The sequence below is a fragment of the Rousettus aegyptiacus genome, unplaced genomic scaffold (genome assembly GCF_014176215.1).
Source record: "Rousettus aegyptiacus isolate mRouAeg1 unplaced genomic scaffold, mRouAeg1.p scaffold_m13_p_7, whole genome shotgun sequence".
Taxonomy (NCBI): Eukaryota; Metazoa; Chordata; class Mammalia; order Chiroptera; family Pteropodidae; genus Rousettus; species Rousettus aegyptiacus.
Window position 1 is genome coordinate 91,785,289 of NW_023416310.1, and position 26,854 is coordinate 91,812,142.

At 40.8% G+C, this 26,854-nt stretch overlaps 1 protein-coding gene across 3 annotated transcripts in view; it reads left to right on the forward strand.

Annotated features, from left to right (window-relative positions):
• The window catches only part of JAKMIP2 (janus kinase and microtubule interacting protein 2), a 132,018-nt gene that overhangs the window by 54,415 nt on the left and 50,749 nt on the right, over positions 1–26,854 (forward strand). For all 3 annotated transcript variants that reach the window (XM_016150319.2, XM_016150321.2, XM_016150320.2), the window contains exon 2: positions 19,886–20,162. In XM_016150319.2, the coding sequence (XP_016005805.1) occupies positions 20,034–20,162 (129 nt within the window). In that variant the 5' untranslated portion in view covers positions 19,886–20,033. The remainder of the gene's footprint in view (positions 1–19,885; positions 20,163–26,854) is intronic.

Genomic DNA, 26,854 nt, shown 5'->3' on the forward strand with positions numbered 1-26,854 from the left:
AAATGTCTAATTGGTATGTCATACATCTGAAATTAATATCATATTGTATGCCAACTATAATTGAAAAATAAATTTTAAAAGAAAAAAGAAAAAAGAAATTTTTTTAAAGCTTTATCAAAAAAAAAGAGAGGATACTCAGCAATATCGAGTACAGGTGATTATCAACAGCCAAAGGTGATTAGAAGTAGAGGAAGCCAAACCTCTGCTAAACTTCACTATTGAGTAACGACCATGCTTATTGATTATCAAAGAGAATCCAGTTGGTTTGCCATGGAGAAGCTGATTGATTATTAATGGATAATTTAGTCCTCTGGGCCAATGAATCTTTCCTCTCTAGTTGTCTTTCCTCTTATCGTGCTACACCTCTGAAGTCGTCCTCCCTCGGCAACAACATCCGCAGTAGGGGGAGGCAAAGAGAGAAAGGAGAAGTCCCACACCATCTCTTCTTGAGAAAAGAAAGTGCGGGAGACCTCGACTTTGGCTCTAGGTCTACCACTGACTGACTGACTTGGAGCACGTCCAAACACTTCGCTGGGTGTCCTCTTCGTCTCTGAGGTTTTTTACGGCTTCGAAGTTCTCGAATGGGCCCTTTATGCCTTGCAAAACTCCTATTGCAAACAAGTTCTGTCCATTTAAAATTTTCCCAGCTACAGTTGTCAGGAGTTGTTCTTTCACAAGTGGCAGAAACATGTCAATCTTAGTAAACCTCATGCCATGTAGAACAAAGTCTTAAGCATAGCTGGCATTTGGTATCTGCTTACTAACTTTTGTCCAGCCTCCAAAAATAGATATCTCAAAAATTTTTGTAATTACCTAGCCTTGTTGGGGAACATTAACATAGGTAAAAACCTGTATATTGGGAAGCTCTTTCTACAACATCATCTTGTTTTTGTCTTTCCTTTAAAATGAAAGCAAATATCAAAATAATTATATTCAGATTTTAGATACGGGGTTTGTGTGACTTTAAACTGTATAATAGAAGTATGTATTATTCAGCATAACCTTCCAGAAAAAAATGTTTTGACTTATATAACTTATGTTTCAGTCAAGTCAAGCAAGTATGCCAAATGCTAGTCCTCAGCTCCTATAAATTAGGATGCAGTAAATGACTATACATGAGGGGAGGGTCCCCAAGCTAGCTAGTTCTTTCCCTCTCTTTCTCTGTCTCTCTCTGTCTCTCTGTCTCTTTGTGTGTGTGTGTGTGTGTGTGTCCCTCTCTTTCACACATACACACGCACACATATGCATGCAAGCGCATGCGCGTGCACACACACACACACACACACACACAAGACACACCTCTGTAACAATGGGGAAAGAAAACAGAAGTAAGCCTTACTTTGATGGTCAGAAGCTAGATAGGAATGCAGATGTCTGGACCTAAGGCACGGGCTAGAGCTGCTGCAGTTGAAGCCATGCTATTTCCATTAAATAATGCCATAAGAAGAAGTCCTATCAGTTGGCTCTCTATAGAGAAGAAATATGAAAACTGTAGCCAAGCAGCAACTAAGAGAAGCCATCATAAATTTCACTTACCTCGAGTCTAAGGAAAGAAAACCTGCATCCTTGAGAGTCTTCTACCTTGTGGAGGGGGTGTGAAAGGAAACCCTGCAATTGGTGCCACTTTGCTTTTCTTTCTTATCCTCTCAACCAATTTATAGGCCTTTGTTTAAGTTTGTGTTAAAGATCACTTAAGTTGGATCAGTAGCTGTCTCTAAAGAGCCAAGTTTAGTACAGAAGTCACTCTGAAAAAGTCCTGAGTGTTGATACTTACCATGTCTTCAGCTCGGTTTGACTGTAACTTGATCATGAATACTCATCCTCAGTCTAAATTTGAAAATGGGGAGAAAATCCTTCTGGTTCAGCATCTAAAAATGGTCGCATGGAAAACAAATTGGCTTGCTTGCATGCGCTTCTCTTATCTTGTGCCTTCAAATTAATCTCCAGTGTAGAACATAAAACAAACCCAAACTTTGTCACAATTCCATAAGTTCTGAGCCACGTATGTACTTTGGTCAAAAGGGCAAGAGACATAAAATGTAATTTCTATGCCTGTCAGAACAGTTTAATTCTCTGTGTTTTATTTTCTTCATTTGACAGCTGTTTACATCTTTACTGTATCCTTTCAAAGATGAACTCTAGTTCTCAACAACAAAGGAGAATGAATCTGAACAACACTAAGCAGTAAGAAAAGTTTGAGAAAGATAGTCTCATGGGGAAAAGTAACATGGAGACACATTCAGGGAGACCAAATTATACATCAGGCTGTGAAAGCTGCAGATGGAAATTGTCAGCCACAAAGAGGGAGGGAGGAAGGAGAATGACAAACAGTGACTTTGACAAGCATAGCCTATCAACTTTGCTACACAATTATAGGATCTGTAGAGATCTTGTTGAAGTAGTTTATTTTCCTGTGTGGCCTCTACGTCTTTCAGGAAGTTCCGGCCTGGGGTAATGACCGCTTGTGGTATAGACGGCCTACCATTCTGTTTTAGCTACCCCTGATATGATTATGATCCCAAAATTAGCCACAAAGTCAAGATAGGAAACACCCAAAAAGATAACAGGCTGCTGGCATCCCTCTGAAAAAATGAACTTTATCTCCTGTAGGAACTTAAAGGAATTTTTTAAAACTCAGTATTTTTCTGGTGGAGGCAATAGCAATACGACTACCAGCAGACAGTTCAACTTTAAATCTGAAATTAAATGGCAGTGATTTTATCTGACACGAAGAGAAGTGCCAAGTTTCAGCCACAGCCTCTTCTGATCAATGGTTTGAATATATTAATTGGCCATTAAATAACAAACAAGTTATTGAATAAGTTGTTAGGAGAAATTCTTTTAAAATTTTTTTTAATTGAAATTATTTCTTTGAAAAGAGGCAGACACCACAGATATGCTTGATAGATTTTATTTTCTCTTAGAATCTGATTTGTCTAATCAGAAATTCAACCCCCAAATTAATTGGAATTCTGAATCATTAAACCATTTAAACCATTTTGTTAACCTAAGTTTTTAACAGTCCTTTGAAATTTAGGTTTGACAGGACTGAAACTAAAGTTCAAAAACTTGAACTTAAAAAATCGCCATGAAAATAAATTAACGCCTTTAAAAGAATGCAAATGGGGCATTTCAATTACATTTTTTGACATTTTATGCTTCCTTCTCCCTTGCCAAAAAAAAAAAAAAATTAATTAAGCTTTCAACATTTTTCGTTGCAGAGAAATGGGTTTACAAAATCTCTTTGCCATTCCCAACCCCACGCATCACTTACCCGTCTATGTTGTTCATTGCTTTCTAATTCTAAAAGATGGAAAAGGAAAATGATTTGTAATGACATAGATAGATGAGATTATCTCAATGACTACTCACACTGGTCTCTTCAAATATCAGATGCCTAATAGCAATAATAATGCTAAAAAGTATAGAGTTTTACTATGTGCCAGTTACTCTTGTATGTATTTGCACATATTAGCTTTTTTGATCGAAACAACAACCCTTCAAGACAGAAATTAAAAGCTGGACAGAAAAGAGTTAAGTGATATATCCGAGGTCATACATAAGTGGTCAGAGCTGGTCTTTACTTTAAGACTAGGGTTTGACTCCAGAGCTCTTGCCCTTAATCAACATTAGGCGACATCATTTTTCTGTAATTCTTAAGATGTATGAGTATGTGCTTATATATGGCTAACTCTAAAGACAGAAAAAAATATATGACTTTTACTGGTTTTATTCAATGAAAACTGTTTACAATTTTAGATTATATATAAATTAATGATATGATTAATTATGCTTGTGATGTTTGATAAGACAGAATGATGAAGAGCATACATTTTCTCTAACTTATAAAAAGAAATCATTTGTTTTCAGTTTCACAGTTTTATAGTATTTATCATCAGTGTCGGTGTTGACAGTTTTCCTTGACGTTATGAACCATTTTTGCCAATCTTATTCTTCACAGTTTTAAAAGAACAAATGTTTTGAATCTAAATTGGCGAAAGCAAGAGAATGAAAGAGAGAGGCAGATTGAGAAAGAGAGAGAGGGAGAGAGAAAGCAAAGAAGGAATGGAGGGAAAGAGTGGGAGTTTGTTTTGCTCGAAGGGACCCTTTTTTCATACCCCTCCCCACAAGGCCAGAATTACAAGTGTTGTACTCTCCTCTTGCCATTCATCAATCCATTCATTCATTCACTCTTTCATTTAAAAAAGTACTTATTGTATATTCTGTACTGTTTTTATGCTAGTCACTATGGTGAACAAAACCTAACATTATCTCTGTTTACACAGGGCTTTCATTTTAGCAGGCGAGGTGGCGGGGTGGATATTGATTTAAAAAATGAAGCAAACCCAGTACCACAAGTCATGATGCAGTGCAATTTAGAAAAAAGTAGTCGCTGCTGTGAAAAATGCACTCGAAGATGCCGGGCTGATCTGGCAAACCAGGAAGGCTCTGTGTTAGTTTCCCAGGACTGCTGTAACAAATGGCCACAAACGGGGTGGCTTAACACAACAGAAATTTCTTCTCTCGCAGTTCTGGAGGCCAGAAATGTGAAATCTAGGTGTCGGCGGGGTCGGTTCTTTCTGGAGGCTCTGAAGATATTAGCAGCTTCTGGTGGTTGCTGCTAATCCTTGGTGCTCCTTGGCTTATAGAGGCACCACTCCGGTCTTTACCTCCAACTTCCCATAGTGTTCTCCCGACTGTGTGCTTGTGTGTTTGTGTGTAAGTTGTCCTTTTCTGAAAGGACACTCATCATTGGATTAGGATTTACCCTAACCCACTGTGGCCTCATCTTCATTTGATTATCTCTACAAAGACCCTATATCCAAATAAGATCACATTCCCAGATGCTGGGAGTTAGGACTTAACCATATCTTTTGGAGGGGCACAAGTCAGCCTGTAACAGTTTCCTTGAGTCAACTACATTTGAGCTATGATCATTAGAATCTGAGGAAGAGGAGACCCTGCAAAGGGAATGGGATGTGTAAAGGCCCTGAGGCAGGAAGGAACATTCTTTTTGACGACTTGAAAGAAGGATATAGAGACAGATAAACACAAGGAAACAGGTGTGAAGAGACTCAAGGGCGTGTACTTATAGATGTGGCACATAGGCTTCCATGCAGGCTGCTCTCACGCAAGGCGCAGACAGTTCCAAACCTAATAATCCAGCGCTTTGTAAACTTATAAAATAAGGAGTAAGAATGTTAGGCGGCACTAGGAATAGAGAAGATTAATAACGCTTGGCCTTTTAAGCCTCACACAGTCAAATGCCTTTCCAGTGACAGAAGGAGCAGGGCTGGGGTGGGGGTGGCGGCTATTAATAGAATTTCCCCATCGGTATACCGTGGAGGTGGTGAGAAGGTTAATAATAACAATAACAATTAAGCTGTGTGCGGTGGAGAAGCCGGGGGAGTTAATATTAATCATCTTAATGACAATTTATGTACAGCGGTTTATGGATAACAACAAGTTTTCTTATGTGCAATCTCATGCAAAGCTCGTGGCTCCTACATCTCTTTTTAAAATGAATCTCATCAGATCAGGGGGATAGGAGAATCTGTAAACACAAACTTATCAGCTAGCACATTGACGAGAATGCTTTGTCACATTTACTGATCTTGAGCAGGCTGAATGGAGTGAGGGCCTAGGCGAGAAGATGGTGACAAAGGGAAAAAAGAAAAGAAGTCAGAATGGGGCTCCAGTTACCCCCAAACCCCTAAGAAGCCTTGGGAGAGGGGAAAGAAACTGAAGAAACCTTGTTTTCACCCAAAATCAATTCTGTCTTCTCTTAGCGTCTCAGCTTTACCTGAAAAAGATCAAAGGGTGTAATGGTCAGAGCTGTCCTCAAGGTGAGGGTTATAATGAGTAGAGGATGACACAGCAGCCCCACAGTGGAGAACTACCTAAAGGCTGACCTTTCGTCAAGAAGGGCGGGGTTGGAGCTCTATTCCCAAGAGGGTTTGAAGCAAATGATGCGAAGCATCTAGGAAACCTTTTTGACCCCTGAGCGAGGTGGAACCTTTCACCCAATGCATCTTTCTGAAATATATAATAGCCTTATATACATATGGGTACACATAGAATGCATGTGGCCACATTCTGCCTCCTCATATAGTTATGATGTGGTTTCCTTTGACTACAGTTAAACTCAGAGGGGCAGGGATAGTCAGTCACCCTCATCTCTTCCACCTGCAGCGCCTGGCATAATGCCTTCCTTAGAGTTGAAGCTGAATAAATTTTGAGACAAACAGTATAGCACATCTCAGCTCCCCAGTTGACTGGTCGTAATTTTTGGCCAAACACCAACTTAGAAAGCATTAGCAGCAGCTTATATCTGGTTCCTCTTACCACCTCCAGAACCGCCTCCCTGGCCTAAGCCACCATCGTCTCTAAGCTGGATATTTGCAGCGTCCTCCAAACCAGTCTGCTTACTTCCACTCTTATGCAACTTCTACTGTTACTACTGCAGTCAGTGAAATGTTAAAACCTCAGTCAGATGAGGGTGCCTCTCGCCAAACCCTCCAGTGGGACCGCACTCTGAGCAGACGCCCAAACTGATGTATAATGGCCTACGAAGCACAGCATGGTCTGCACACGCTGCCCTCCCATTAATATCCGCCCTCGACGTGGCTGCTGTCCTCGCTGCTCACTCCCTCCAGCCCCACTGGCCTCCTGCAGTTCCTGGAACTTGGCTGGCAGGGCCGCCTGTGGAGCTCTTATATGTGTGCCGCGCTCCTCCTGGAATGCCCCCCCTCACCCCAGCTCCGGGCATCCGCATGGCTCCCTCCCAGCCTTCAGCCAAATAGAAATAGCACCACTTGGGTGAGGCTTTTCCCAGTCTCAACCTGCAACCCCACCTGGCCATTTCCTAGCACCTCTGTGCTTTACTGTGCTTGTCCCATAGGGCGTGGTCATCATTTAGCATAAAACTTACTAATTTATCATAATTATCGTGTGTCTCCCAGGTAGCACATAAATCCCATGAACCAGAGATGTGTGTGTTTTGTTTTATTTATTCAGTGCCAAGAACAGTGCTTGGCAGCGATTATAAGTGTTCAATGCCTGTTTGTCAAATGAACTGATTTAAAAAGAGAACACTTATTTGACACCCTGCTAAACCTTTTACCTGCAGTATTCCATGTAATTTTCACCACCACCCTGTGAGGGAGGTATTATAGGCACAGTGAGGACAGTGGGCTGTACAGGCAGACGGCTTGCAGTAAATCCTCGCTCCTTTGCTTACCAGCTCTGGGCCAAAGATCAATCATCTGTCTTCACTAAGTCTCTGTTACTCCCTCTGAATGAAATCAAGGGAAATATTAATGATTACGGCTTATTATTATTGGCTGTATTTTGTCAGACTCTATACGAAGCAACCAGGTCAACACTGTAATAAGTTTTCAACCATAGCCCTAAATTTAAGCTTCAATTCCCATCTTATTTAATTATCCACCTCATGATTTCATTTAAGACTTAATAGCTATTTTGTGCATACTGTTTTGCAAGAGTAAAGTACTCCCTTGCCTTATACTACTTCACATAGGAAAAATGTTGACTGTCCTGAAAAATGGGATTAATCAGTGAAATGCCCTAAGCAATTAACTCGGTCGGTGCTCAGTGCATTGCTACAGTAACGCTACAAAAAATCTTGTGTTGGATTTTGTCATGCTCTGGACAAGAAATGTGTTTAGTAGTCTCACATTCTGATTTCTACAGAACAAGACTTGTGTTTGAGTCATCTGAGAGTTTTAGAGATAATAATAGATATGAAAAAGAAAAAAATCCCTTTTGATACTAAAAAAGAGACAAGTGCCGTATAGTGGTTAAACAAATGTTTTTGAATCAGGCTGACCTAATTTTAAATTTTGACAGACACATAATAGGCTCTCAAGAAACAACTGAATTAATAAATGGCTCGTAGACATGCAAGCTGTGTAATTCTGGTCTGGGCAGATTTAAAATTTTTAATATTCTCTCATATAATGGGATAATATCTATATTATGAATTTGTCGTAGTGAGATAATATATGTGCAGTAGGTCGCGACTGTGCTTAACATATAGAATTATTATCAGTTTTTTCCACTGTACAGCAACCCTCCTCCCCCGAATTCAGTGTTTCACATGATGTGTAGGAATACAGATGAACTTAGTATCAGATACAAAAATGAGCCCTTTCCAAATTCTTTCCTCCATCTTTCCCCCAACTCCAGTTAATCAATAGCCTTGGTACATTCATAAGTCCCATCAGATCTTCTTATATAATATTCATTCAGTTCTTTCTTATTTCCTCAAGCACATGACAAATCCTCTCATCTTTCAAGACCCAGCCCAGCTGTCCGCAGGGAAGTGGCTCTCCCACTCTGTGCCCCGGTGCTGCCTGGTCGTTTCTCCTTCCCAGCACTTATCACATCCCCGGGCCTGCAGTTCATTATTTACATATTGGTCTCTCCCAGTGGGGAGAGCTGTAAGAGGATTCATAAATCATACACTCAGGTCTGGACTAGATGACTTTAAACACGCATCTCAGAGCATTAAAAAGGGAAACCTATAAATAGTTTAGCACAGTGGCCAACAGCAGTAAATGGTTGGTGATAATAATGAGGATGGTTAGCAGTAGTGGCAGTATTCGTCTGCCACAGTGTGAGGTGAGTAAGTAGATGAAGTCTAATTATCTACACATATGCTATTATAATCTAGAATATTACGGGCCAGGGCCTCAGAGCTTTGGAATATCAAAGATTGCTTACTGTGCAAAGAGGAAATAATGGTTCTTAGACTCTTCCTTTAGAGTCCATGTGAAGAAAAATATTTGAACCTTCAAGACTGCATTTTTTAACAACTGTCTATGGAAATGGTCTAAAACTTGAAGTGAGAAAGTGCGATCTCGAATTTCTATGCCAGGAAGTAATAAATCAAAGAAAATACCAGGAAAAAAATGTGTTTCTCAGATGCAAATTGCTTACACTTGAAAGTATATTGCTTAAATTTCTGAGTACTTAGATACTCTTAACATACCACGGAGTTTAATATGGGGTAACATAGCATTATGATTATGTCAGCAGTGATTCACGCCTCTTTCTGTAATAGTCCATATTGTAGGAGAAGATTAATATTTTGCAGGTTTTAGGGGGTTCTTTACTTTTGCCAATGACAATTTTATTTTGGCCCCATTCACTTTATTTCAATAAACACTTTCATTTTTGAGTACCTACTGTCAGGTGCTACGTTAAGCACTGGGAATAAGCGGCGCACAGGCCCAGATAAATCTTTGTGTTTTCTTTGTGAAGTAAGAAGGGATAGAGATATTAAAGAGGGGAAAGTTAATTTCATAGATAATGCAGTCGATTTTCCTGAGTGATCTGTGCTCTTGAGTCTAAGCGTGGGATGTGCATGGGAGAGGCAGTAAAAACTAACATAATATTGATTCAAAAAAAAAACAACAACAATGCCCCAGTTATCAGTCGAGAATAAAAAGATGGTACTGCTGTCCTTCAACTGCAAACAGGAGTTTTCTGGTACAGCACAGGTGTTGGGTTCATAGGCTCTGGAGTAAGACTGTCCATGTTAGGTCCTGACTTTATTATTCACCACCTACATAATTTTGCACAATCCATTTTTCTATTAGGGGCTTCTTTTTCCTTATCTGCAATATTTACAGTGTTGTGAATTAAATGAGAAGAAAATGAGTATTTGCTATTTAGCATCATTCCTGGCTTATATTAACCACCCTGAAAATATTAGCTCTTGTTATTTGTAAGCACACGTATGACTGCTATCATCTTCGTGAGTTTGTCGAGGGTACCCACATTCTTTCAGTGTCCGATGCACAGGCCTCGGCATCATCTCCTACCTTTTCTTCTCTCTTTCACTACTTTCCAACAATCAGCACATGATATGGACTCATCACATATCACAGACAGCTGGTGAGAAGTGTCATGGGTTAAGTCCATAAGAAGCTTCAGGCTCAAACAAATCTTGACTGTGCCATTTACCTAGCTTTGTGACTCTGAGTAAGGAATTGAACTATCAAGTCAGTTCTCTCATTTATAAGTAGGGAATAATAACTGCATATATCTCATAGTTCTGTTTTAAATCTGAAATGGGAAGATGGACATAAAATGCTGCATCATTCAGTGCTTGACACATACTAAGTGCTCAATAAAGAGGTGTTGAATGATGACGAAGAAAATGGCGATGGTGAGATGAATAAGTGTCCTTTAGCTTAGGATGGAAAAAAGCCCTCCTCCCCTCCATCTGAATCCCAACTTCATCTCTTTATATCTGAACATTGGCAATGTATTCCTATCTGGACCTCTAAGCTCTCATTTCTTTCCGTTTTCATTCTGCCCTGCACATAACTTCAAAATTAATCTTCCTTTAAAAAATTGGATCATGCCTCTTCTCTTAAAAATGTTTATCATATTCTTGGTAATTATTAAGTAAGATATAAATTCAGTATCTAGGCAGCCAAGACATGCATAATTTACCCTTACTTTGTTTTTCTAGCTGTACATCCATTGGTTCCCTACAGTGAACTTCCCACTCCAGACTAGGGATCTACAATTTATTCCTCATACTTACATTCCACTTGTCCTACCACTTGCCTTTCCTCAATCTCTCCTTTCATCCTTCATTGTCCCAGCCTTAAACATAAGGCGCTCTCTTTTGCTGAAGTCATTTGCTTATTTAGAAATATTTATTCAGAATCTGTTTTGTGCCCGGCACTGTACCAGGTACTGAGATTCAACAAGGAGCCAGAGAGACATAGTCTTTGCTCCTTTTCCGTGTGTGTGTGTGTGTGTGTGTGTGTGTGTGTGTGTGTTTCCCCTCTCCTTTGGCACATAGAATATGCAAGTTTGTTTGGTAGATACATATTGTATCATCTCTTCAACTCTAAAAATAATACCTTGCACATAATTATGGTTCGAGAGATAGTTGCTGTTTTGTTTTTTGAAATGATTTTTCCTGTAGTGTATGGCCCATGTTGGGGTTAGGTTGACTACCTTCTTTTAGTCTAACAGTCTTGCTTCAAAGACCCCATCAGTTGAAAAAAAGTGTAGTTAAACAGAATCCTAAATATTAAAAAAGGAATAATCTATATTGTTCTGTAACTTATTATACTGTTTTATGCCACATTATAACATAGAGAAAATACGAATAGCCAGGGGGTTTTTTTTAGTAGAGTGTGGAAAATTAAATGCAGTTCTTTATAATAGATATATGGTATATATGGTATATCCAAAATTTATTTTATTTAAACTTTATCCATTTTACTTGCACAATATTAGTCAGTATAAGTCTTAATACAGAAATTGTTCTGCCTTTTTTTGTAAGTAGCAGATACACGTTATTCGTGTCTTGTATATAGAAATTTCTGCTCATGTTTGACACTGTAAAAGAGTCTTTATAATAGTTTTTCTTTTTTTAATCCAAGGTCTTTGAAAGCAATTACCAAGAAAACAACAGAATAGTTTATAAATGCTTCACTTAAACCTAAAATAGAGAAGCTTGGTGTCACTTATAATTATCTAAAGACCACTCCCTCAAGCGATGAGGGTATTTTTCTTTAACTTTATGTGCCAGTTTGCTTTCGATAACAGTGTACATGCAAAACAAATGCTTACCTAGGCAGGAGTTCCAGATGCACCTTTCTTGCTTTGTCTGACCTTGACTGCGTAATGGTTTCCTGCTGTTTGAGATGTCCAAACCGCAGGAAACTATGTCCGAAGAAGTCAGTACTTTTCATTTTACAACAGCTGTAAAATAGTTCGAATCCAGAAAAAAAAAAAAAAAAGACATTACAAATAAGCACGCATATATAGCACTGAGAGATTGTCTTTAGAAAAGCCTTCTGAATCCAGACAAAAAAAGATAATGCAAGATACTTACCCGGTACCTAGGAGTGAAATTAAACTTGAGTGTGATGGATAGCAGCCAGGTTTATAAAATCTCACCCTATGGCTAAATAAAAATTCATTTAATTTTGTGGTTTATTGAACTGTTACACCAAGCATTAACTTTTGCCTGGAATCAAAACAGTCATTCAAGGCCTCCTGCGAAGTAGAAGAAATTTCCCATAATAAACTTATTATAAATGATCTTTGTGGAAATTGTGAAGTAGGTCCCTCAATCTCAGTATTTTACTTGGACGTGGATCAATGTTAATTAAATTGAATTTCACGGTGGCGATTGTGACAGGGCCTGTGCCTGTGACTCAGTCATTCACCTAAAGAGTAACTATAATGTAAGCGGACGTGGGCACAGGCTCCGAACTGTTCTTTCGGCATCTGTGTTACCCCTGTAGTCCATCCCATCTTTTGTTGCCAGAAGGCTGTTACTCAAACCAAATCATAACTCAGAGGCAACAGCCTTATCGGAAACTCTAAGATTAATAATGCCTTTACTTAGCGTGTAGCTTAGGGCAGAACCAGCTACAAAGCCAAAACTCCTGGGAATTCAAGTCCCGTTTCCCCAAAAGCATAGCATGAATTTCTTCAGTCTTTCCAGGAATCTCTGTTTTTCCTAGCCGTCTTTTTAACACGAATGGTGATAAATGTGTTTCTTCTTCCATTAAAATTTAAGAGGGCTTTTAGTAGATAGTTTGGTTCTAGAAAAATAATAATTATAATAAAAAAATAATAATTGGCTAATTATTTGACGCACTTTAGCTGATTTATTCCTTGTAAGAGCTCAGTGAGCTAAGTATATCCTTTTTCTCATTTTTACAGTAAGGAAACGAAGCTTTGAGATTTTAAGTAATTACTCAAGAATATGTAGCTAAGAGATTTGATTCAAAGCCAGTTTTTCTGATTTCAGATTTCAGTCTCTTAACCATGACATTCCACCGTTCTATTTTGAAAGCCCCAACTGACATTGTCATGCCTTCGCCATCTCTTTAGTCCTGCCCTTCCTTCCAGACAGTGTTATAGTTAAGCTTTGGAGACTAACACGTGTATTTGAGTTGCAGCTCTACCATTTTACAGCTGTGTAATTTTTGCAAGTTAATTAACCTCTGTGACCCTCGATTTCCCTGTCTAAAAAATAGTAAGAGTAGATATCTGGAAGTGTTGCTTGAAATAGTTCAGTAAGTTAGTGTACCTAAAGTTAGTGTACCTTTGCACTATTCCTGGCACAGAGTAAGAACCCAGTAAGATGGGCAGCATCGTTCAGAGTCAGCTCACACGTCACCATCTCTATAAAGGCTATATCTTCCCCAGTCCACCCTGAGTTACAGCATTTATCAACTATATTGTTTGCTGCTTTCCAGAATATTTACTCTTTGCAGATGTTCATCTCCTTTTATAGGCCGGAAGCCACAGGAGGGTAGGCATGATGCTCATTACTCTTATTAACACCTATGAAACGCCAGGATCAGTGCCCAATAAACAGTGGCTGTATTTTCTTGACCAAATATATGGCCACAATTCTGATAAAGAAGTGTGTGGTATTTTAGGATATGAGAGCCAGTACGAAATATAGTTGGACTTCAAAATAGAATTTCTAGGGCATTTTTACTTTCCCGGACAGACTATGCAGCAAGGATTGTAACCTATGATTAATAGCATATATTCATCATATTTAAATACTTATAAATTGATTTAACGTTTCTAATTTCTTGACTTTATTCTTGTGTCTTAAAAAGAGAATTATGCTGAATGGCAGTTTTGAAACCTGGACATTTTGTTATAAAGGATAGATACTGATATTCCATAAACACTAAAAGCCACACCTGAGAGTACTTGATCTCAAGATTATTTCAAATGCCGCCTCCTACTTAGAGTCTCCAGAAGTGGCATGCCAGGAGAAACCATGGAGAGGGAGGAAAGAGGCTTCACATGCTCATGTTAATGTCAGTCCTCTCTCTCATTGGTTTCTCTCAAGAGTTTTGTGCCAGTGCCTAAATAAGTCTATAGGGAACCAAGAGTAAGAACATCTTTTTTTGCAAATGAACGAACAAAACAGAAACAGACTCATAGACACAGAGAACAAACTGATGGTTGCCAGACGGGAAGGGGGTCAGAGGGTTGGATGAAAAAGGTGAAAGGATAAAGAAGTACATAGTGATAGTTACAGAATAGTCACAGGGATGTAAAACGCAGCATAGGGAATATAGTCAGTAATATTGTAATAACTATGTGTGGTGCCAGGTGGGTACTAGACTTAGCAGAAGGATCACTTCGTAAGTTATTCAGTTGTCTTACCACTTTGCTATACACCTGAAACTAATACAAAATGATATTGATGTCAATGGCAGTTGAAAAATAAAAAAGAAATGAAAATCAAATCAATGCAGATCTATCGAGGCCCGGTATGTATCGAGTCACTGTGAGCGATGAAAAGATGCCTAGATACAGTTCCCACTTTTAAACGTTTACCATCTAATGGTAGAAGTAAAAAACCTAAATGCTTAAAAATTATTATAAAAATAACACTGAATAGAGGGGGGAAGGTGGGATAAATAGGACAGGAAGTAATGGGAAATCTCTCTGTACATTTTACTCCATTTTGCTGTGAACTTAAAATTGCTTTAAAAAATAAATATAGAAAAAAAGAAAGAACAACTTTTTTAATATTTGAAGCTTTCCATAAGTGTGGTACTCAAATTATTATTTTTGAACATCTTCCATCATTCTTACTCATTTTAAGCGTCTTGAGGACAGCATTTGTTGGCAGTAGTAGAAATAGAGAGCACACAGTAAATGGTAACGCTCGTGTCATGAGCTGTGTAAGACCAGCACTTACATTCTTTCATTGAATTGTCAAATAATACAATTCCATAGTAATATATATCCCTATTTTCCTCACCCCCATTTCAGAGATGAGGAATATTGAGACCTAGAAAACTAAGTGCTTTATCCAAGATCCACATCTACTAAACACAGAGGTGGGACTTAAACTCAGGTCTATCTGACTCCATAGCCCATACTCTTAATCAGAAGTTCTCAAAATTGCCTATGCATCAGAATCACCTAGCAAATACTACATCAAAATCCTCAGAGGTAGGGCTCCAGAATCATAAAAGCACTCCAGCAGATTTTAACACAACTGGACCAAAGATTTGGGAAGCTCTGCTCTCAACACTTCATTATATTTCCTCCTTGGTAAATGTCTGTTTGAATGAATGAATGTATGATGGCTGTAATTCTTCCATTTATAATCCATTCCTGCATTAAGGTTTACTCTCAAGCAATGATCCATTTTAAAGTGCAAGTACTCCTGAGAGGCTATCTCTAAATGTTCTGATATCTTTATCAGAGACTTGGTTACAGAGAAACTCAGCCTTGGTAGCTATGAGAGGTACCCGATTAAGGACAAGGTAAGATAGGAAGGATAAGCTAAAATTCATATCATTGGTACCTCACAATGTTGCCTGGGGCTACTACTGCCTGCCTATGTAACTAAGTTCTGGAAACCCAGGACTCACTTAACATTGCTTCGAGTTTTTTTTTTTTTTTTAATCTTGTAAGGTCCCCCAGGATTGGCCCTTAGTTGAACAAGGTTTTTATCCCTCCTCCAAATCACCTGCTGTGTCAGACATTACTAGTGAGTGACAAGGGCTCTTAGGGTGGTCCAGAACCCTTCCATCTGCGTGTAGTATACCTTTAAGCACTCCTTTATGCTCTCAAGCATATTCCTTAAAGGGGTGGTATCCATCTTCCAGGCTGGCAGCTTCTCAAGCCACTTAAGCAAAGGCAACACAAGTGTCCATCAACTGATGAATGGATAAATAAAATGCAGTTTTAGCCATCCGAAGGACTATTATTCAGTAATACAAAGAAATAATCAATGCATGCTGTAACATGGATTAACCTTGAAAATATTAAGCTAAAATAGAAGAAGCCAGTCACACACACACACACACACACACACACACACACACACACACACACGTATTGTATGATTCCACTTAATACAAAATATCCAGAGTCGGCCAATATATAGAGACAAAAAATAGATCAGTGAGTGCCTAGGGCTGGGAGAATATGGTGGGGAATAGAAAATGACAGCTAACAAGGATGGAGGTTTCTTTTTGAGGTGATGAATCATAAAGTTCTAAAACTGTGAATATTGCTGAAAATCACTGAATTATACACTTTGAAAGTGTAAATTTTATATGCGAATTGTATCTCAACAAAGCCATCCAGAAAGAAAGAAAAAAAAAAAAGGCAGCAGAGGGTGACAGAAGCATTGTAGTGAAGTTATACGTGAGAATTATAAGATTGCCAGGCACCCATGACAACTGGAAAAGAGGTTCCCCTCCATCAGAGGGGCAGATAGGACCAGGCTTGCAAAGGGCTGTTCACGGTGAAGTATCCAGAAATTGATTGTACCAGTAACTTTTTGTGAGGCTTTTTCTCTACTAAGCACGTTGCTAATTTTTTAATTATTTTCTTTTCCCCAGCCCTTACAGGACTAAGTTCACAATAATGTCCAGGCTAAAAAATATATGAAGTCAAGCACAAAAAAATATTCTTCTGGAAAGGATTAGAAATGAAAATGTAAAATATGACTGTTGCTTTGTGCATTTTTGCTACAAGCAATATCAGAGAGCTTGTACTGATTACTTAACAGCGAGAGAAGTATGGTGTTCAAACCAGTAACAATGTTTAAAAGTGAGACACAGTTCCATCCAAGTCTCCATGTGTCAGAGTCGCCACCTCTGTTTTTATCCCCATGGCCATGGTCCGGGTCAGGGCAGCCTTACTTCTCGCCTGGACCTTTGAAGTAGCCTGATTTCCTGCCTCCAGTCTCTCCCTCCCCAGTAATTCATCTTCCATCTCACTGCCTGTTACTTTGCTAAAATGCAAGTATGAGGCGTCACAGCCCAGGGGATAACAGCCTGGTCCCAGCATCTGGCTGCTTGGATTTGAATCTGGGCCTCACTCTCAACCTAGCCCTCTTAGACAAGTTACTTAATCTTTCCATGAATCATTTTCTCCCTATTTTTAGTGAAGATTAAATGAGAGCAGTATGTTAAGTGCTTAGTCCAATGATGGGTTCACAGTAGTCAATCACTATAAGTTTTTATTATTACACTTATATTCAAATGCGATGATGTTTTTTCATTGCTATATAATGAAATCTAATCATCATCAGTTAAATATAATCATCAGTCATGCAGGAGCCTATGAAATCTAACCTCAGGCTGTTGTTCACAGCCTTCTCTAAATGCATCAGGCAAATTTGTGACTCAAAAGTTTTTCTCAAGCTCTTTTCTCTGCCATATCTGTATCTCCAAATAGAAAAACCCATTCTATATTCTGGATGACTGACTGTAAGGCTTTCAGACACCTGTGACATTCTTCCCTGTGCGGGGTTTGAGAGAAGTGGACCAAAGTGAGTCAAATAATGAGTAAAACAAACCGGACTTCCTGGTGGACTAGATATGAGAAATGAGGGATAAAAGAGGAAAGGATGACTCTAAGCTTAAATCCGAACAGCTGTGCATGTGAAGGTGTCATTTATTGATATGGGAAAAGATGGTGTGGGGGGGGTGGGATAAGGTTTTGAGGGACTAGTAATAAAGACATATGCATTGGTTAAGTTAGGTTTGAAACGCCAATCAGATATCCAAGTCGATTTGGTAAGCAGTGGAATATATGAGTCTGGGGTTTGGGAAATGGTCAAGGGAATGAATATAAAACTGTGAGTTATAACCCTATAGGTGAGGCCAGTGAAGGTAACTTTGGGGATGCTCTGGGGACCAGCAACATCCAGAGATCCACTGGAGGAAGGGAACCTGTTAAACATATGTGTGTAAGTTTCCTCACTCAGTACCCGCTTGAAGTTAAGCACTGTCTTATTTATCTTTGTGCCTAAGGTGTTCGTTATACAAATTTTCAGTAATGCTTGTTGAATTCATTTTAATTCTCAAAGCGAAGAATGGTTCCTCTTAGAAGTCTCCCAGCAGACACTAATGATTTGGCAACATTTGCAAAACAAGCATGAAGAACAAGTCCAGCATCTAGCTTAGGGTGGAATATTGGTGGACAGACTCGTGGCTGCTGGAGACAGGCAGATACCACTATCCCCTAACCTTTTCCTATCCCCTTTCCCTAGGGACGCTCTCCAAAAGGCATAGCCCCAGTGCTCATGGGAGGAATGGCAGCAAGCCCAGGATCTTAGCACGGTCCTCAAGGCCGAATACCAGGGGTTTGAGAGAGCAACAGCTGCTGGAGCATATGGGCGGTCAGTAGGAATTCCCATTACTCCTGGACTGAAGCACATGCACGTACTCAACGCCCTGTTGTCTGAAAGGTCACGTCGGAGACCTTCTCTAGTATCTCGTCATGTTATTCCTTTTGACTGTAACAGTTTACTATTCAGATTGTTCTAATCTCCTTGTTCCTGTGAAGCATTTAAGAATTTGTAAATCAGAACGCGCCCCTCTTTTTCTCTCACCTCTTGCTGCTGCTGTGCCGATTCGGCCTCATCATCCTCCACCTGCGCTCATTCGGTCTCGTTCTGCCCCGTCTCCCCGCCTCCGCGTTCTGCCGGTCTCCCCGCCTCAGTTCTGGGGCCGCCCTGCCACCAGCATAACCGCGCCAGCGAGCACCGCTCTCTTTGTCCTTTCACCTGCCAAGAACTTCAACAGCTTCCCCATTGCTTACTGGAAAAAAAAAAAAAAAAAAAAAAAAGATTCCGAAATGCAAAGGTCGGCATTCCAGGTCTCCCATAACCTATCATTCCAAGCAGCCTTTTCAGAGTTAGTGCCCAGCAACCATGTCCTGCGTGGTAATTACTCAGGAGCCCACAAAACAGTTACTGTTCTTTTTATTATATCTCAGCGCCTGCCATTTCTTTCACCCAGGATGCTTCACCGATTTCTCCTGCTCACTTCTCATCAGGGAGCCTTCTTTACTCACTCATCGGAAGTCTTGTCTATACTTCTGAAACAACTGGTTTATTTCATTAAGGCAGTTATTAAATAAATGATTATGATGAAGATAGACAAGTAGATGGTAGATAGATAGATAGATAATAGAGATAGAAGTTTTATTTTTTTTTGCATTGGAATTCTAACTTATTTTCCATTTCAGCGTACTGTACCTAGCATAATTTATAGAAAAAACTCTTAACAATATTGACTAAATGACCCAATTAATGCAGTATAATTAATTCCCACTTCTCACAGTTTATCCATTGTATAATTCTAGGTCTTGATATATCAGATTTTGTTAAAGTTAGGGTTCTTTAGAGGGTGACCATGAGGTCATCACATGGGTGACCTTCTTTCACGAATACTAATTAAGTACCCGGTATGTCTCAGGCCTTATGAGCAACACATTTCTGACTTCACCAAGTTTACATTTCCATGGAGATGAGCACAATTAAGCAGTAAGGGTGGGTAAGAACTTGGGGGGTGGTCCCAGAAGGAACTGATGTGAAAGCTGAGATCTGAAGGACTTGTACAAGTTAACCAGACTACACTGGGTGTGTGGTAAAGCGTGAGGATGAGGATACAGGGAGGACTGCGTGAGGAGACTGGGCGGAGGATGGAGAAAAATGGAGTAGGAAAAGCCCTTATGGGAAGAGAGAAGGAATCAGAAGATTAAAAGGCATTCCTTATGGCTAGAGTGTAAGCGAGCGAGACGGAGGAGAGAAGGCTAGGGGAATGGGCAGGTTAGGCATGAGGAGCACCCACGGTGTGAGAGGGCTCCTCTCTCCCATATCCCCCGTCCACTTTTCACATGATTTTCCAGTGATCTTTCCAAAGGGCTGGTCCGATCATGTCAATACCTGGCTTAAAATTTTTCCAAGATAGTGGCATATGCTGGAGAGGGGACCCCTCAGGAGGAGGCTCTTACAGGCGGCTCAGCCTGAGAGTGACTGGCATTAGCCAAGTTCTTTGCCACAGCAATCACGACTGTCTCTGCCTCTTCTCAGGGCTTCCAGGGCAGCGGCTAAGGAGACCTTACCAAGGAACACCACGCACTAGATGCTGAAACATCGCACTCCGGGATAAGAAGCAGTAACATGGCAGCACCTGTTTGAAAGGAATTAAAAACCAACAGACTCCCTTCAGAAAGGAACAATGTCCAAGAAAGGGCGAAATAAGGGCGAGAAGCCCGAGGCGCTCATTGTCGCCCTTCAAGCTGCCAATGAAGACCTCAGGACCAAGCTCACAGACATCCAGATAGAGCTGCACCAAGAGAAGTCCAAGGTGAGTGAGGCTCCCAGAGGCCACAGCCTGGAGAATGGCTCTGGCTCAGCTCTGGCTGCTGGCCCCGCTGTGTTCTCTCCTCTGCCAGTTGCCAGAGGGGGAGCAGCCCCTGTAGTACGGAGATTCTCTTGTGTGTGGCTGGAGGGAGTTGAGCACAGGATACACAGAACGTGAGACTATCCTGCTCTTGAGGGCCGATCTCTGCCTCCTCAGGAGGCCTGGTTCAGGAAAGCAGATAATAAAAATTGAGGCAAGGACCCCCTCCCACGCCTACCTCCTGATGACACTTAATAGTTGTATGACCTTGGGCAAGTCATTCTCTCTGTGGCATCTAGAACAGTCTTTCTAAACTGTATCACATCATGTCACTCCACTGCTCAGAACCCATCAGTGGCTTCTCACCTGTCTTAGAGTCAAGGGTTTTTCCTACCGCTGCAGGATGTTCCCTCCGGCTCTCTCTCTGCTCCAGCCTCTCTGCTCGATCGAGAGAGACGCCCACCACGTTGAGGGCCTTCACTCTTGTTCTTCCCCCTCACCTTTCAGGTGTCAACTGTGGCACTGTTCATCTGACCACAGTCTCTACACAACACCTCCAGTGCCCAGGTCCTCCCCATAGCTTGAGTATTTTTGATTTATTTCATAGAAAATTATGTATTTATTTTATTTACTTATATAGTGCTTCTCTCTCCCCAGTCAGATGTAATGTCTATGGAAGCAGAGACTTCTCTTACACCTTTATATCTCAAGAGCCCAAATATAAATCCAGAACTGAAAAGCTCAACATATGTTTGTTAAATGAGTCAAGGAACGAATGAAAGGTGATTCATTCCCTCTGCCTTAGTTGCTTCATCAGTGACACGCTGCTGTCTCGTAGAACTGTGAAGAGGTTTAAATTATTCAAGTACATAACGTAGTTATGAGGATTAAATGAACAAATTCATGTCAAGGCTCAGAGCTGCCTGGCACGTGAGAAACTCAAAAAACTGTGAGTAGTAACATCTTTTCTAATATGCTCTGCACTTGAATCAGGTCTAACTAGATTTAGGAAAGCCTCTTTACTTCTCTGAATCTCATCTCTTAAATGGACTTCCCAATGCATATCTCACCAGAATGCTGCGGATATCAAATAGGGTCATGGGTAGGTTTGAAATATCCAAGATGCAAAAGACATTTTTGCATCTTGCAAACTGGAAGCAACCATGTCAGCACAAAATTGCCTTCTCTAGATAATTCTTTGATCAAATTATACATCACAAATCAACACTAGAATATCCATATTCTATTTTATCTCTATTTTCCTCCTCGACTCCTAATAAACTTTAGTTATTTTCTTTCGAATCTATTTCTCCTGGTTTTAGCGGTAATAAAGCTTAGATCCGCCAACGCCCCTTGTTCCTAGTCTTAGCTAAACCTTAACATTGGATAAACAGACTCCAATATGAAGTTTGTGAAGGAAATTTTAAGTTTTCATGAAGCAGAAAGGAACACGATGTTGTTTTAAAAACAAAACATCAATTGTTTGAGAGCCAGAAGACCAAAGCATTTTCTTTCTCCTTGGGGACAAATTTAAGTGTCTCAATGTCTCGATCTGTAATTCAGATGACTGAATGTGTTTCTCCATATCTGTGTCTCTCAAGCATCACTGTGCATTAGAAAAACCTGAGGGAACTTATTAAAAATTGAGATCCTTGGCCTCACAATCTAAGGATTCTGATAAAATAACATGACGACAGGCATCTCTAACAGACAGTTCAGGGGATCCCCCGGCAGGCGGTTCTCCACCTCCATGTTAACAAACACTCCACTCTAAGTTTCCTTTCCAGGTCCGACAGCCAATGAACACTTTATTGGTTTTAACTTTCCTTGGGGCAACATAACATTTCCAGAGAGGCAGACTCGTTTCATTGTAGTAACAAGATGACAAACTACTTTCATAGGAGAAAGCCTGGCGCTCTGGAGACTGGTAACCATAGACTGGCACTGATTTGCAGAGAACAGACTCATGAGATTTCAAAGAGGCGGAGGCCCCAAAGACCCCACCACTGCCAATTTTCCACACATTCAGGTCTTTTATAATGGGTGACTTGAGCCTGGCCAGGGCTGCCTGTTTATCCAGCCTGGCGCTGGTTTCTAAGCCAGGAAGGTCAGTGTAATCTCCCCTTCCTCTGACAAGAGACTGGAAGCCAGCCTCTGGAATAAAAGCGCCCCCTTTATCCTCCCCTCCGCAGGCTGCCTCCCTGTCTCCCTCTCCTTGGCAGTTAATTACAGTCCTAGCGCAGGGGCCAATGCAAAGCCTCACTGCCTGTCAGCAGCCTTCCCCTAGGAACAAAGGGAATTCAGCAGGCAAACAAGTCATAAAAGCAGTTTTATTAAATATGATTGTGTTTCCTAGGACCCAGGCTTTAAGAGAATATGAGCAATGCCAAGATATGAATTCATACTCTTAGTTTAGTTCCAAGACAATGTAGCTCCTGGGGAGTAGACTAGTTAGAGAGTGGAAACCTTTGGGACAATGGGGCATTACTTCTTTTCCCAGAAAGACAAATCGTTCCATTGATATTTACAGAACACACCGTGTAGAGAGCAGAGTCATAAATGCTTTGGGCTGATAATAGAAATACCTGCATTTTATTAAATGTTTACTATCTGTCACACACCGTAATAAGCACATTTCCTCTTGACATAATCCCAGCTCTTTCTCTCAGCACCTGAGTGACCCTGAGCAGGTTATGAAATCTCTCTGTGTTTTCCTTTCCTCAATTGTCAAGTGGCGTAATAGTAGTGTCTACTTCATAAGGATGTATGTGCGTATGTTAGTTGTGAGCAGTTAGATTGTGCCAAGCATGTTAGGTGTTTTAATTCATCATCTCATTTCCAACTCACTGCTACCCTCTGAGGTGGGCACTATTACTCCCATTTTAGAGATGAGGAAACTGAGGCTCGGCGAGGTAAAGTCGTTCACCCGGAGCCACATGCTCGTAGCTGGCAGAGCGGTTTCTTCAACTCTCCTTCCCTCTTCACTACAGTCTAGGCCCTTATTTTTTGATATCTTTTCCTCCTAGTGTTACTGAGATATAACAGCATATAAACGTAAAGTGTGCAACATGATGACTTGATACATTGCAAAGTGATTACCACAATAAGTTTAATTAACAGTCATCACCTCACAGTTAACTTTTTTACTCGTGTTGAGGACTTTTAAGATCTACAATCTTTTGCAACTTTCTAATACATAATACCATGTTATTCACTATAGTCACCACGTGATCCATCATATCCCCCGGACTTATTTATCATAACTGGAAATTTGTACCTTTTGATGACCTTCACCCATTTCCCCCACCCCCTGCCTTCTACCTCTGGCAACCACAAATCTGATCTCTGTTTCTGCGAGATTGTTTTTTTCGATTCCACATGTAAATGAGGTTCTATAGTATTTGTCTTTCTCTGTCTGCCTTATTTTACTCAGCGTGATGCCCTCAAGTCATCCATGTTGTTGCAAATGGAAGAATTTCCTTTTTATGGCTGAATAATATTCTGTTGCATGTATATATTACATTTTCTTTATCCATTAGTCCATCAGTGGACACTTAGGTTGTTTCCATGTCTTGCAAAGCCTTTGCTCTTAAAAAGTGTGAAGGTCTGGAAAAACCTCCAGAGGATGGGAGAATGTTAGAACTTTCTTCTCCATTATTGTGTAAATTTGGAATGGGGAAACCATCGTTGGGGGCTTAGGAACATGCCCATGTCCTCTGCACCCCCCCACCATGGCTTCTGCACTTTGACCACAGGAAAGCGAAACAAAATTGTTAGACACGGTCACTTCTTGTGAGTAGAAATTACCTAAAAGATTTGCCAGGTGCTCCTAGGAATAAGCATATAGAGAAGTAGGTCACTTTCACTGCACTGCTGCCATGAGGGCTGAGGCCCCTGATGCGGAGGCCCCGTGTTGGGGAGAAGAGCACAAAGTTGGGTCTTTGTGCCGGACGGCCATGTCTTTCCTGGGCCTGCGTCCTCACATTTTTAACGTGAGTGGAGTGGGCCAGCTAGAAGGGGCAAGGTTCTTCCAAAACAGTAGGGCTTAATCGGGAAAGGCAGCCGCCTCCCCCAGCTCTTCCCACGTTGAGATAGTTTGCAGGGCCTTTCCGCGGTCCCACCTCCCTGGGCGCCTCGTCTGGTAGTACTGTCCCCCTGCTTCCGTTTACTCTTCCACATCACCCTGTTAGAGTTTTATCATAGGCTTCTGTAATCTCTGAAGTTATTTTATTTGCTTGTTTATTGCCTGCTGCCCCACCCCGATAAATGTGAGCTTCTGTCGATAGGAGACCGTGTCTGCTTAAGGTACCCCCAAAGTTGGGTATCTCCCATGTTAGAATGCTGCCTTGTGGAGCTGCTCAGTACAACTTGCTGAACGAATCTTCCTGATGCCTTTTAAAATTTTTCCCAACAATGCCGCAGCATCAGTAATGGTATAGTATTTATTTATGTGGGAACCCTCGGGCTCTAGGGAAGAAAAGATTTCCATCCAGGTCTGTCTGTTACTCGGACCAGCACTTTGAGCCATTAAGCCATGGTGTCTTCCTCTGATTGTCTCTTCTGTGGGCACTGTGAGGCTATATGATCCGCTGCTCAGGGTGTGCGAGCACACCGGGGCTTGTTGTGAGACGTGAAATCCACCCACTCACTTCCCCAGGGCTTCCTCCTGTCCCTCAGAGGCAGCCTGCAGCACAGTGACAGAGGGGACGAAAGGGGTAGGAGCAGAGAGCGGGGCCCCGAGGGTCGAGGCAGCGGGCAGTGAGCCTGGGGTGCAGGGACTGGAGGAGTCAGCTCCAGAGAGGAGTTTTCCACCATTGGAACAGCCCTCCGACTGCAAAGCATTTTCACAGTGCGCCTGGGACAAAGGCAGGGTGCGATTACTGTTCTGATTTCACTGAGGAAGAAAATGAGTTCAAAGCCTTTAGCTCATTTGCTCCCAGGTGACACAATGAGTAGAGGAGCCAAAATAGGAATCTCATCTTCTTCTCTAAGGCGTGATCTAGGTAATGCTGAAAATCTTACTCTGTTGTCTCTAGGGCACACTCAGAAAATCAGCCGCCTTTCTCTGTCCTCAGGTGACTCCTTCAGAGCCTCCAGGTTCAGGGCCCAAATTTAGGGTACAGTATTTCTTGTTTTCTGTACCTTTAATTTTGTGTTCACGAAGCATAAGGAATGAAACATCAAGAAATGAAAAAATACAGATCCTTTATACTTCGCCAGGTTGTATAAAATGCCCTTTATAAGTAACCTTTTTATGGTGGCCGCTGTTCCCGCCTTCACATCTTCTGTTTGAGTGTTACTTAACGCCCATGAAAGTCCCTGCCGGCCTACTGTGAGTTTCGACCTCCAGCAACACCCAAAGCAGATCATCCAAACCAAAGCTTTTGTAAGATCGTCTCTCCTTGATAACCTCTCAGCCCTCCTTACCTTTGACTGGGCCATCCAGTTCTTAATCCTGGATTTCTAAGGCCACATTAAAGATCAAATCACCTAATCTTGGCAGAATTTACACTGGCATTTTGCAAAGGCCAGACTAGAATCGGGACAGAAGAGAAAAATGCCGTGTGAGGCCTGTGCGAGGTCGTCATGAATTTATTTCCTTCTGTCGTAGTGTAAGCTTTCCCCACTGGGATTTTTCTAATGATTTTTTTTTTTTTCTTCCAGAAAGCCTCTCAGGTAGAAGGGATTTGGGGGCTGTATCATTCAAATCTCTGTTCGTTGCTTACTTAACCTCCTCGTCCTGTCCTGCTCCACACCCCGCTCCTTCTGTGTGCGTATCATCCAAGCATCTTCCCGGTTAAGATTAGTTGCCACCCATTCAGGGAAACTCAGTGCCTCCTGAGGAAACCTAAGATTGCCCTTGAACAGTGATTTCTGTTAGGAAAACAGTTATTACAGTCTTAATAAGGCAAGAATAATAATGTTAGTCATCACAATAAGATGGGTATGTGTATTTATATTGGTATTCATATAGCGTTGCATGATATAATATTAAAATATGAAATGATATTTATCGATATTAATATTGTATTGTCTACCATATATTAATAATTATTAATTTCCCATGTGGTCCAGCCTTCCTGAAGTACTTATGATACGTTACCTAAGTCAGGCCTCACAATGCCTGTGAGGCAGTGCCAACCCCTGTTTGTGGACGAGAATGCTGAGAAGCGAAGCCGCTTCCCCGTGGGATCAGAGCAAACGTGAACCTGGGCTCTGACCCAAACCCGGTTCCTGGCCACACTGGACTTGTTCCTCACTTTTCTCATCTGAAATTAAGATGAAACAAATGCTACCTGCATCACGCAGCTGTGGAAGAGGTTTAAAAGTACTGATATGTGTAAATCCTTTATAAAGGTGCTTGACCTGTGTAGTAAGCCCTTGGTAAATGCTGTTATGTGAACCAGCTGAAATTTCTCTCCCTAAAACGTTTCCACTAATCGAAATTGATTCTTTTTTCTACTAAATAATTTTTCCCCCTTCAAAGTATTATCATCATATTTTTTCATTGTTACTCAGGAATAATTCTTCATCTTTTTGTATACTCATTCTCACAATTTACATTAAGGTATTAAATCTCTTTCCTTAGTGATGCAATCTGAGCTGTAAATAATTTTCCAAAAATGATTTTACTACAAAATTTTTTTATTGACTTT